The sequence below is a fragment of the Dioscorea cayenensis genome, chromosome 14, assembly GCF_009730915.1.
Source record: "Dioscorea cayenensis subsp. rotundata cultivar TDr96_F1 chromosome 14, TDr96_F1_v2_PseudoChromosome.rev07_lg8_w22 25.fasta, whole genome shotgun sequence".
Lineage (NCBI taxonomy): Eukaryota > Viridiplantae > Streptophyta > Magnoliopsida > Dioscoreales > Dioscoreaceae > Dioscorea > Dioscorea cayenensis.
Window position 1 is genome coordinate 8,467,967 of NC_052484.1, and position 12,146 is coordinate 8,480,112.

General features: G+C 34.4%; 1 protein-coding gene across 1 annotated transcript; it reads left to right on the forward strand.

The window, feature by feature from the left end:
* The first annotated feature begins 474 nt into the window (after positions 1–474).
* LOC120275263 (uncharacterized protein YnbD-like) lies at positions 475–5,666 on the forward strand. Its single transcript, XM_039281784.1, has 3 exons — positions 475–621; positions 1,079–1,649; positions 5,220–5,666. Exons 2-3 carry the CDS (start codon positions 1,115–1,117, stop codon positions 5,447–5,449), a joined length of 765 nt encoding a protein of 254 aa, XP_039137718.1. The 5' UTR covers positions 475–621; positions 1,079–1,114; the 3' UTR covers positions 5,450–5,666.
* Positions 5,667–12,146: the final 6,480 nt, after the last annotated feature.

The window sequence follows — 12,146 nt, forward strand, 5'->3', positions numbered from 1 at the left end:
CCCTCAAAAATTTTATAATTGCATATTTATCCTCAGAAAAAACATAATTATATATATACCCTTGAAAATATAGATAATTACGGATATACCCCTACTATTGGATTACGGTAATCAAACTTGATTAACTATGGTTATAACTTGGATTAAGATATAGCAAAGGTCCAAAATAACCCTTGTACAACTTTAAAAAAAATTTTCAAGGGTATATATGTAATGGTATAATGGTAATTTTATATATTTGTTGTTTGTTAATGGATGGTTTTTCAACTAATTTGAACCCCAAAGGTATATACGTAATTATGTATATTATTTAAGGGTATGTATGCAATTAATTTTTATTCATGGGCAAATATACAATTTCAAAATTTTTTAGGGGTACACATGCAAAAACCCTTTTAAAAAAAGAGAAAACCCGGAGAATGGATTTCCTCCATGGAGAGAGACCAAAAATAAAGGACTATGTATGAATTGGAAAAAAAATCCTAGGGGTCAATCTGTGTTTTTAAACAAATGCAGTGGTCAAACATGAATTTCAATAGTGACAATGAAAGCATCATCAAAAGCTCGTCATCGTCATTCCCAGAGCTCCGTCGAATCTCGTCCCTTTCTGCTTCTTCGAAGGTATGCCTCCGTCTTCTTCTCCATTGGAAACCCTCTTTTCTCTAAATTTTATCCGATATTGATTGCCTGCTTGATTTGATCTAAAAATTGGTCGCTATTTGATTTTCACCTTCATAGATTAGATCGATGGAAGCAATTCTTTTTATTTTTCGTTTTGGTTCTTGTTTTGAAAGTCTGATTACTCTGAATTAATTCGTAAATTTTTTTTGTTCTGTTTTTTTTTTCCTTCTCTCGACCGGTTAACTTCCACATGAATAGGGGAATTTGATCATATTTTTGCATAAAAAATCCTACTTTTTATCACAAGTTAAATGATTTAATGATTTCAAATTTTGTTGCAGTGGATGTTAGATGATATTTTGAAAATTTATACAAAATTATGTTGTCATTTTAAGAGAATGCAATGACTGTAATTTTGATTGCTTTGGGAAATGACCTCCATTTTGTTTTGATTCAGGTAAAAAGGAAGAATTTTGTCTGAGAAAAGCTAATCATGGGGTTGTCCTTCTTCATTGGATTAAAGGCAACTGTTCTATTCATAGCATTCATTTTGATCAGAGAGTTTGGATGGGCATTCATTCACATTCCCCTTCTACATGCATCTTTGGTTGCATATTTGGTTGCCATTGCATCTCTTCCATCAGTGAATCTTCCCTTACTCTTAGGGAAGGGATCGGACGGGAGCTTTCCACTTTGGTCATTGCTTATCTTCTCACCATTTCTTGTTTTCGTTCGGATGGTGGTGTTTGTGAGGAGAATAAGGAGCAGAGAACCATTGTATTCTGAGGTTTCTGAAGGGATATTTGTTGGCGGGTGGCCTTCGTCCCTGAATGAAATGCCTCCAGGGGATCCAGCAGTCATTGACTGCACATGTGAACTACCCCGGAGATCTATCTCTGGTAGTGGATATTTGTGCATTGCTACTTGGGATACAAGATCCCCACAAGCTTCGCAAATAGAATCTGCTGTTCGCTGGGCTTGCCGAAAGAGGAGTCAGAAGAAGCCTGTCTATGTACATTGCGCTTTCGGTAACCATCCTTACATGTTTCCTGACTATTCAATATTTGTTTCAATAAATTTACATCTAATTTCATGATTGTCATACATTTGTCTAGATTTGATGATCTATTTTGATTAGGACATTGATCATGGCTATGACATGCCTGCTTCACATCTGTTTTGTTCTCTTAGACTAAAAAGCAGTTTTTGGAGTTATTGCAAGAAAGCATAAGTGATTTTCTGAGAATCTAATGCTTGATCTGCTGGATATTCTGAGGATCTATTCATATGCAGAAGGCAATTTCTTTCTTGACAACATAATTCAATTCCAACCATTGTTGGATAAAGCAAAACCTGTTTAAATAACTTGCCATTTCTATTGGAAATGAAAGGGCCGGGAAATTAATTCTTAAGACCTCTTGCAGTTAAAGCAGGATAACATTAAGCCTCTCTTTGACCCAGACCTAATATAAGTTGATGAATGGATGGTTGTTAGTTTCTCCATATGGTCCATAATCTACAAATTTAGCATTAAGTCTTTTGACAAATTTGAGGTATCTTTTCTAATATTATTGTGACTCAATATTTATGCAATCAGTAAAGTAGTTTAGTATGCGGTTGTCAGATCATCCTTTCCCACACATCCATACACACAATTATTGATTCAAAATTTGCTAATCTTTAGCCAAATATTTAATCATCAATGTGTAATTAAGACCTAATTTCTTATCCCAGGCTAGATGGCGCTGCTGACTTCAGCTCATACTTCCTATGATAGTGAACATTTGTTTAAGTTGTAGTAAACAAAGCACTGGAACTGTTTCTAAGTTCTAGTTTACTTTCTTTTCCAGTAATATTATAAAGGTTATGAGATATGGTGCATAAACTCCATTCTACTTTGTACACTTTGTGTTGTGTTATGCCTTGGATTCTATAGGTGACTTCACGTATTCCTCTCCTGAAGGTTACTATTCATTCTTAGAATTTTTGGCTCCTTGTTAGGCCTTCATTGTAACCAGAAGCCTAGTTAGAATCGTACAATTTATATTGTTTTTATATCGTTTTTCGTGGACCGAATCAGTTGAATTGATATGAATCGAGAAGATCATCAATTCCTAGTTAATATAAGTTTTGAATTAAAAAAAAAAAAAATCTGCCCTTATTTAATTAGTCTTTAAATTTGTTATCAAAAAACAAATTCAAAGATTAATTAAAAGATAATGTTTTTTTTTAATTTTAATATCAAATTAATTTGTTATCTTAAAAATCATGTTAAGGAAAGAAATCTTTTTAATTATTTTATTAATTTTTAAATCTCAACTATTTTTGAAATAATTAATATTTTTTTAAAATATATATTGGTCTGCTTAATACTTGGAAATTCCTTCCAAGCTTAAAACAGGATCTCAAACTAAGAAAATGCCTTCCAAACTATTTTATGTTTAATGCATGACTTAGAATTTATTTATTTATTTATTTTTATATAATCATGTGATATATATATATATATATGATTTTGAAATGTTGAACCGAATCTTACGATTCGCTTCACGATTCTCAATTCGCAAATTTAGAATTTCGATTCACAATTCGAATCTCGATTTGACTACCTTGGCTAAAAGTATCAAGGGTGCCATGCTAATGAACTCCCTGAAGCCTAAGCTTAGACAATACACTTACCCACCATAGCACATCTGAAATCAATGTTGAGGCAAACCCTCATCCTCAAACCATTTCTAGCTATTTAGATCTATACAAATTGAGACACACAGTCCCATGGAGTGGCACAGAGAAAGTCTCTAAATGTCCAAGGTAGCATGAAGCAGTCCCATTTTCTGATTACTTTTTTTTGTGTCTCCTTACCAGTGTGATATTGATTTCTTTGGGGTTAGTAGCTATGGTTCTTTTTACATCCCACACTTTCTGATGTTCTTTAATTATGCAGCCATTCCTTGACAGATGCCAAACAATTGTGGTAGCACCAAATTATGGTGCATTTTCATTTTGCATGCTTGGAATACTAATCCAATTGATCTGATTTCAGCCTAGGAATGAATTTTCTTCTGCTATAAAAATTCACAAACATCCTTAGGTTTTCAAAGATCTTGGAATTAAACCTGCAACAAAATAAACGATTGCATTCTTCATTAAAAATTTGACAACAATTTTAGATGATTATAGAGTGACTGATCTAGAGGATGAAGGAGATTTCTTCAGTGTGATGGTGTATATTAAATTGATGATTAGTTGTTGACATCTACCATTTCTATGGGCTGTTATTTAGGCTATACCACTGGAAAATTGCATGCACACCCTTTGATGAGGTTGTTAATTTGTTTTTAACAACTGAATCAACTAAGTTGGCATGTATAATAAGCACATGTGTCATAATTGTAGTAATTTTTTTATTTTTCATGTAGAGAATATAGAGCTTTCTTGTAAAAACTAGATTCAACCGTGTAAGTGTTATAGTTTATGCTTGATTGATGATTGATTGTTATCATCTCTGATCTTAGACTTTCATTTATGTTATAATCATTTTTTCCACCTGGCAAATGGCATGCATACCCTTAATTTGAGGTTGTTAGTGTGTGTGTGTGTTACTGGCATACATAGGTCTATGGTCATTTAATCCTGTTGAATCATTTATGTTACTTTGTTTCTTTGGTTGTTCCATAGGATTGTGTAATTATTGTAGCAGATTTTTATTTTTCCTGTAGAGAATGTAGACCTCTCTTATAAAATCAATTTCAACTGTTTAAGGCTCATGAATAAGATCAAATCTTTGTTTTAGCACACCTTTAGTTAAACATTCCATGCCATCCTTTATCCACATAGTACTTGATTTAATATCTTAGAATGGTGCGAGGAGACCGGGTTGCCTTTAAACAATATGGTGCCTTGGATCTTTTAGCAACAGGGAAATTTTGTCCTTTAAGTATAGGGAACAGAAAGAAAAAGGAAGTTTGTAAATATCTTCTAACTTGAATGATCTCATTTGTTGTCTACATATAGATTTTTGTTTATTTCTCATCTTCCAATTGACTAATAGTGAGAACACATCCTAAAATATGTTCATATATATACTAAATGTCTTCGCTATAGTGTTATTATTTGACTGTTATCTTTTAAATGTTTTAGTATCTCTTGAAGTAGTAAATATTTCTATGTTCCCACATTAGACTCAACGAAATTCTCGGTGATGAACCTTTACCTCTTAATTAATTTAGTTTCCTGATATTTATTATGTCTATGAACACTTCATGTACATCAGGCTATTAATTGTTCTCTGAAACAGCACGCAGCATAGAAAAGTGATTTAATAATTATTCTTTACTGCTTATCTTTGTGAAGTGCACCAATGGAGGAAGAAAATGTTGCATGTTGCTAGTGAGTTCATCAGGAAGCATGTTTTAAAATATGGATGTGTGAATTATGCAATTTGCTTTTCAAGCACCCAATGAAATTGGCATGTCTTTATCTTGTTTTCAAGATGCTCCACCTCTGTTTCTTTTTCTTTAAAAACGTTATTCTATCGAATATTTTCATTGAACTTTTCTGTGTCAGCAAATAAGTGATGATTATTGGATATGCAACAGGTCATGGAAGAAGTGTCTGTGTGATGTGTGCAATTCTAGTTGCGTTAGGTATTGCAGAAGACTGGAAGCATGCCGAAAAGATTATTAAGGAAAAGCGACCTTTTATTAGAATGAATGCTCTTCATCGCAAGAACTTGGAAGAATGGTCTAAACATCGTCTATCATCTAAAAGAAGTGGAGATTTGGATGTCAGTTCTGTGATTTTCTCTGAAACTAACAAGGAGAAATGATCGCAAGAGCACATAGGTTTTTCCAAGATCTTTGGAGATCAAGATTTTACAATTCTTCTTTTCTTACCCTCGCTAATATTACAGTTTTCTTATACTTTTGCTCCATTCATATGTCAATGCTTTTACAAGTCCTAATTTTTAACTTTGAAAATGGCAGAGCCATCAAATATAATTGCCTTTTCAATGTTGAAACTTCAGCTTTACTTTTATTCCTTAATGTGGCTTGAGTGTATAATGATCTTCCTCCATATGCTGGTTTACTGAGGTTGTCATTGAGGTTGTCTCTTTCCAGCCTTCAAGGTTCTACTTTGGAAAACTTGTGTATATTTGTTTATATATATTTGCTTGCAACAATCAATTGAGTTTTTATTTTTAGTTAACTTACAACCTCAATAAGATTTATATATACACATTGATAAATATTGGTGTTTTGTATACCTGAAAATAAGATCTCTATCAGATTATATACACAATTATATATATTTGTAGAAATATATATATATATATATGATTTCCTTTTTATTTATAGAATGAGAAAACTAGCTCATGGTGAGATAAGCACAAAAATACTAGCAGGGTAGCCCGATCTAATGTTGGGGGTAATTGTAAAATGTATATTCATCATTGTAGTTACATGCCTTTGTCAAGTTGACATTAATTTTTCTTTTTAGTGTTTTAGTTCTTTTTTATTGCATTTGCTTGTGGGTTTGATTTAGTCTCGCGGAGGTGTTACTAATTACAATCAAACAAAATAATCAAAGATAAACAAGAGTTTTTGTTTATTTTAATTAACAAGTACTGATTTACCAAAATATAGCAGAGTTTTTTTTTTTTCTCTGATATGTATATATTTTAAGACATATATGCAACTATAAATCTAAGTTCGGCTTAAACGCAGCTCTCCTCAACTATCTAAACTAATCTTTACTCATCTTTCTTTCAAATTTCATGTGATTTTTTTTTCTTCTCTTTAGAATGGGATGTAGGTTTTTTCCCCAGTGCATATAGTTGAAGAAATTATCACATCCATAGTTTCAACATCATCTAAATCTCTCCATGATCTCAGAAAAATTTGCGTGATGGTAATTTGATTCAAACCACAAAAATAAATAAATAAATATAATAAAAACAAACTTATTTCTTTGAATTGTTTATATATCTATATAAGAACCATCTAAAAATTGGAGAGTTAGCTTAGAGGTCGTTTGGCATTGTTGCCAATTTCTGTTTTTTGTTTTCAATTACATGTTTTGAAAACAAGACTAAAAAAACATGTTTGGCGCCTTGTTTTTGTTTTAAAAAAAATTTGACAACAATTCTCATGTTTTCAAACAAACAAGAAACAACATTTTTATGTTTTTAACTTTTTTGAAAATGTTTTCAAAACTCTTCCTCCCACCATGAAACCCTTCCTCTTCTACTCCTCTCTCTCTCCTTTAAATTTTTAATTCTTTTTAATTTTTAATTTTTTTTAAATATCAATTTTTTTGAAAAATTATTTTTTTTCACCCTGAAAGTTTCAAAACTTCACAAACAGCCTCTCTGACTTTTGAAATTCCTAGACAACCCCTCCTTTTTTGTTTGACTTCTCTTTTGCCCCCTTAGCTCACTCCGTCAGCTTCTTTTTCTTTGTATTCCAGCTTTACCCCTACAAATGGTGGGAAAAAACGCCCACTTACATCATTGTTTTGAAATAACGTACTTTCAACTATCAAATCACCCAGCTTTTTGCCATATTCTCCAACACCTTTTTGGAAGTCTTTGGGCATTTTATACTTCTTAAACCTTTTTGTCTCTCTATCTAGCCCATGTTGTGATTTACTCCGATTCTCATCTGGTGAATTGTAGTTTTCCACTTTCATACTTTTCCCACCATCTCTGAGATCGGTGTGACAATCTTTTCCCTATCAAGTGCACACCCTTGTTCCTAAGAGAAAACCCTCTCAAGGCTTGTGAGTTCCTTAGTTAGTGCATTGGTTTTGGGCAATTTTTCATATAATACCATAGCAGTGATAGTGATTCTTTATTTTTTATCTAGGTTTTCTATGGAGAGCTTTTAGGCAGTTGCTAGATACAAAGGGGAAGGACGCATGATGTCGTTTACCATGCTAACCTCTTGGGAATCAGTCTAAGCGGAGATATGTGAGCGATGGGGCCTCAAAGTTTCCCATGTATGGGTGAAGTTTGTCACGCCCAATGCATATAGGATGATCTATCCAACAGAATCCAAGGTGGACTTCTAGCGCAAGCGCCACATGTACCACATGTTTAATTGTACTACCGTTGACCTCATAGTTTACACAAATGAAAAGCCATTGGCCATTCCTACTGACACATCTCTCTCTATTGTAAATATTGATTCTCTTAGTACATGTAGTTAGTAACTGATACATAACAAATTTTCCGGTTAATTAGTATGTTTTCCACTTAGTCAATGTGTTTTTCATTTACATTAAATTGTTCCCACTTATTATACAACATTATTGTTTAATTTACTGTTTTACCATTTACGTAATCATGTTAAGTTGTTATCGTATATTCTCATGTTTAATACTCTACTCCACCAGGGATTCATTTTCTGAGATATATCCTTCCCATCACAAGATGGCCCTACCGGTATCTTAGGCATTCCTACCTCGTCTGAGCAATCTGAACTTCTGTCGTTGGATATTGGGCAAAGGTTTGTAAACCTTGGCCACTTAAGAGCCTCACTACACAATTTTGCAATCAAACGTAATTGCAACTTCACATTCATAAAGAATGAGAAATATAGAGTGGTTGTCTAATGCGTCGGTGAAGGTTGTCAATAGCGTCTCTATGTCTCAATGAAATACAATAAAGAGACTTTCAGGATCAAGATTGATAACTGCTTGAGTAGACATATTTTTTAATATGTTTTACATGTATTGCGCATCATTTTTACTGTGGTTTATGTCTCATATAGTGTATTTGGTGTTCTTTTGTACAATTAAGTTGTGAATGCCTTGAAGGGAGAAAATGAAGCAAAGATAGGCTACAAAGACACATTTTGGGAGTTCTTGTTCAATTAAAGGACCAACACATGAGAGGAGTTCATGAACGTGGAGATGTGTGCTAACTTCCAAGGAGATTCAATCCAATTTTCTAGTTGGAAGGGCACAAAGGCAGTCACATCTTCATGCTCCTTCTCTTTGTGAAGAATGCAAGACCTTTCAAATGGTAAGTCGACGAAAAAAAATCTTATAGACTACCACATGGATGTGTGCCCGACCATGTGGCCTCAAAAGAAGAGTGTTTGGACCGTGGTTGTGAAGAGAACTGTAGCTAAGTACCATAGTAAAACAATGTAGCATTTTACTATAGCAGTACTGTAGTAGAATTACTGTTCACGTGACCGCGTGAAAATTCCTGCAGCTCACGCGGGTGAGTGGAAAATCCACACTAGGAGCGTGAAGGCACGTGACAGGCGCGGTTTGTGACTATAAATAGGTTGTTTGCCCTATTCTTTGGAGACTTTTGTGGGGCTTTTTGCGAGCACTCTAAGGGCACAACGGCGAAGGTTCTAGAGGAGGTCTTTGGCAAGATTGGAAGCCGTTCTTCACCAACTTTGATCGATCTTTCCTCCTTCATATCAACCGAGGGGGCCTTCGACAACCTAGCTTTGGAGAAGGATTCTTCAAGACGTTGAGCGACCCATCAAGGCCATCATCACGAATTCAAGAGGGTTTTTCTCTATGGTTTACATTGATATTCATTATATTAATGTTTGTTTTGTAACTTGCTCCATGGAGGGCTAAACCCTAGTAGGTATTTGGGCATGTGAACCCTAGGATCTTATCTTTTATATTAATTTGCTTTATGCTTTCTATTAAATCCTAGTTGATTTGAGTTTTAATCTTGTTTTCCCCATGGCTTGCATGTTTTGTTGATCCTTGTGGTTAATTGTATATGCATGATTTGTTACTTTGATGAGAGAGAGGTCTCCATTAGAGTTAGAACTCCAAGGTTAAAGAGCGTTGAGAGGGTGAGTCATGAGATAATGGAGTGCCGACTTTCCCTTCCGATGAGTGTTTTCTATCTCTGTATTCCCTAGACTCTATACAACCATATTTGGTGTGAGGCATGAGATTGAGAGATTTCTCCGCAGAGACGTTCTTAGGGGTTAGGGATCTTTCACCTAGAAGTAAGGTTAGATCTATCTTTAGGAATCAATTTCACTCTTAGATATCCCTAGAGCTTATTGCGGTAATATGGGGTGTGTGGTATTGAGATTGAGCGATTTCTCCACCGGGACCTTATAGGGGACTAGTACCGGTGGCTTTGAGGCAAGAGCCGGTTGTTCTTGGATTATCTTGATTCATAAAACTCGATTTAGAAGCATTTAGCAAGTCTCGAGCTTCATTTCAGATCCTAGGTGGAGCATTGCCCGGATACCTCAACTTAATTATTGAGATCTCTTCTATTTTCTATCTTGTCCTTTGCTTACTTATTAATATTCTTGCAACTAGTTCACTTCATCACAACCATTGATTCCGACTAGATAACTAAGAATTGGTTACTACTAATACTTCCGTTCCCTGTGGATTCGATTACCCACTCATCGGGGTATTTTATTACTTCGACACCCGTGCACTTGTGGTACATACACGCAATTCAGATCATGTCAAAGACAATGCATCCGGCACACATTTATGGAGTGGTATTGGCTTGGCATCGCATTCAAAAGCATAGAAAAAATGGGTCAACACACATGTAATCTAGTAGCTGAAGGACCGGGCCTTGTATATGGCTATCGATGTTCAAAGAGACATATTACGTGAACATGGTGTCCATCTTCCATATAAGCAAGCTTCTTTGGGAAAAGAGGTTGCTCGGGTTATCCTCCATGGAAGCGAAGTGTCCAGCTATGATTTGTTGTTTTAGTATGCAAACAAGGTGGTGGACGAACTCAAGTAGCATTACAATTGTGGATAAAAAAGGTGAGTATTTTAGATGGGAATTTTTTCATTTTAGGCACGTATCCTGGGATTCAAAAAAGGTTGTAAACCGCTATTGTTTGTTGACGGTACTCATTTGCTAAGAAAGTATTGGGATACTCTATTGGATACGACAGATAAAGATGAAAATAATGTTTTTTTCCACATTGTGTTAAGCATTGTCGACAACAAGACCAATGCCAACTGGACGTGGTTCATTTCAAAGCTAGTGATGCTTTATACAATGATAGAGATTATGAAGGCATTATCACTTTTGTGTCAGACAAGGGGTAGTTTGGTTCGCGATACCAAGTAATGAGATTACTGTGATAATAAGATCGGGAATGTTATATGCCCAGGAATGTTGTGGTAATTTATGATAACCATGTTTGGTTGGAAACTCATATTATATAGTAATCAACTTGGTAATATTCTAAATTTTCTAAAATACCCTTGTTTCTATCATTTTTTGCTAGTTTAAATTTAAAGTAAAATAAAATTTTGGATAAAAAATAAATAAATTCTATAAGTTGAACATATTCGCAAAATAATATTATTCAAATTTATTTTTTTTATTCAACGAATAAAGCGTCGCCAATGATGACAAGGTCAAGCTCAGAGTTGGACTTGGAGGAGAGTCAGGAGACCATGAAGAGATGATGAACAGTAATATTTATTTAATCATTTCAATCCATGCATCTCATTGATCTCAAACGTTAGACTTCATTTAATATATGTTGACTCAATCCACCATTACACTGTCTTGAACTTAAACACAATTGAGATGATGAGATCTCATCCATCTCAAAGACTCAAACCAAATTCATTTGATTCAACCCAACCTGCCTTGAACTTAAACACAATTGAGATGATGAAATCTCATCCATCCATCTCAAATGTTCAAACCAAATTCATAGTCCCCGAATTTCTAACCCCGCAAGTGGGGTTAGCAAACCGCGGGGTTAGATTCGGGACACCATGTAGCATTACTCTTTGATTTGATTCAACCCAATGAAATCTCATCCATCCATCTCAAAGACTCAAACTGAATTCATTTGATTTGAATCAACCCAACCTGCCTTCAACTTAAACACAATTGAGATGATGAAATCTCATCCATTTATCTCAAACTTTAAACTTCCCTCCGATCTTAACTATATTAACTAATTGGACAACTTTGATTTTTTGAATACTTGAGCTTCAACAGATATTTAGTAGCTTTAAACACTCAGCTTCAGATTTTGACCCTGGTTGGAGATAATAGTGAGTATCTTGATTTTTTCTCCCTTTTATCATGTATTAATTCTTAATTCAAATGAGAATGAATGTATTTTTTTTTTTTTGACATTTTGCTCTCACCACCCCCAATAAATCCTAGTTCTGTCCTTGTGGAGAGCTCCTACGAAGTTAATAGGTGAGATATATCATGAATGACTCAACTAAGTATTATATAAAATTGTGTGGGTAGGGTTTTCTATTGATTAACCATAGCCATATGTGATTGTGTTATAATGACATGTGAATGACGTGATTCTGAACAACTTAAGAAGAACGTATTAAATAGTAGCTCAATATGGCTCATTCAATCATGCATGCATGTAGCTCATGGTGACTTTAAATAATGTCAACTTAAAGAGCTTAGATTGCTTAAATGTCATTAATAAAGGATAAGAATGCATGATATAAGCTAATGTACAGTGAACAATGATAGTACTCGAAGTAGGTTGTGCCACGTGTTGGAC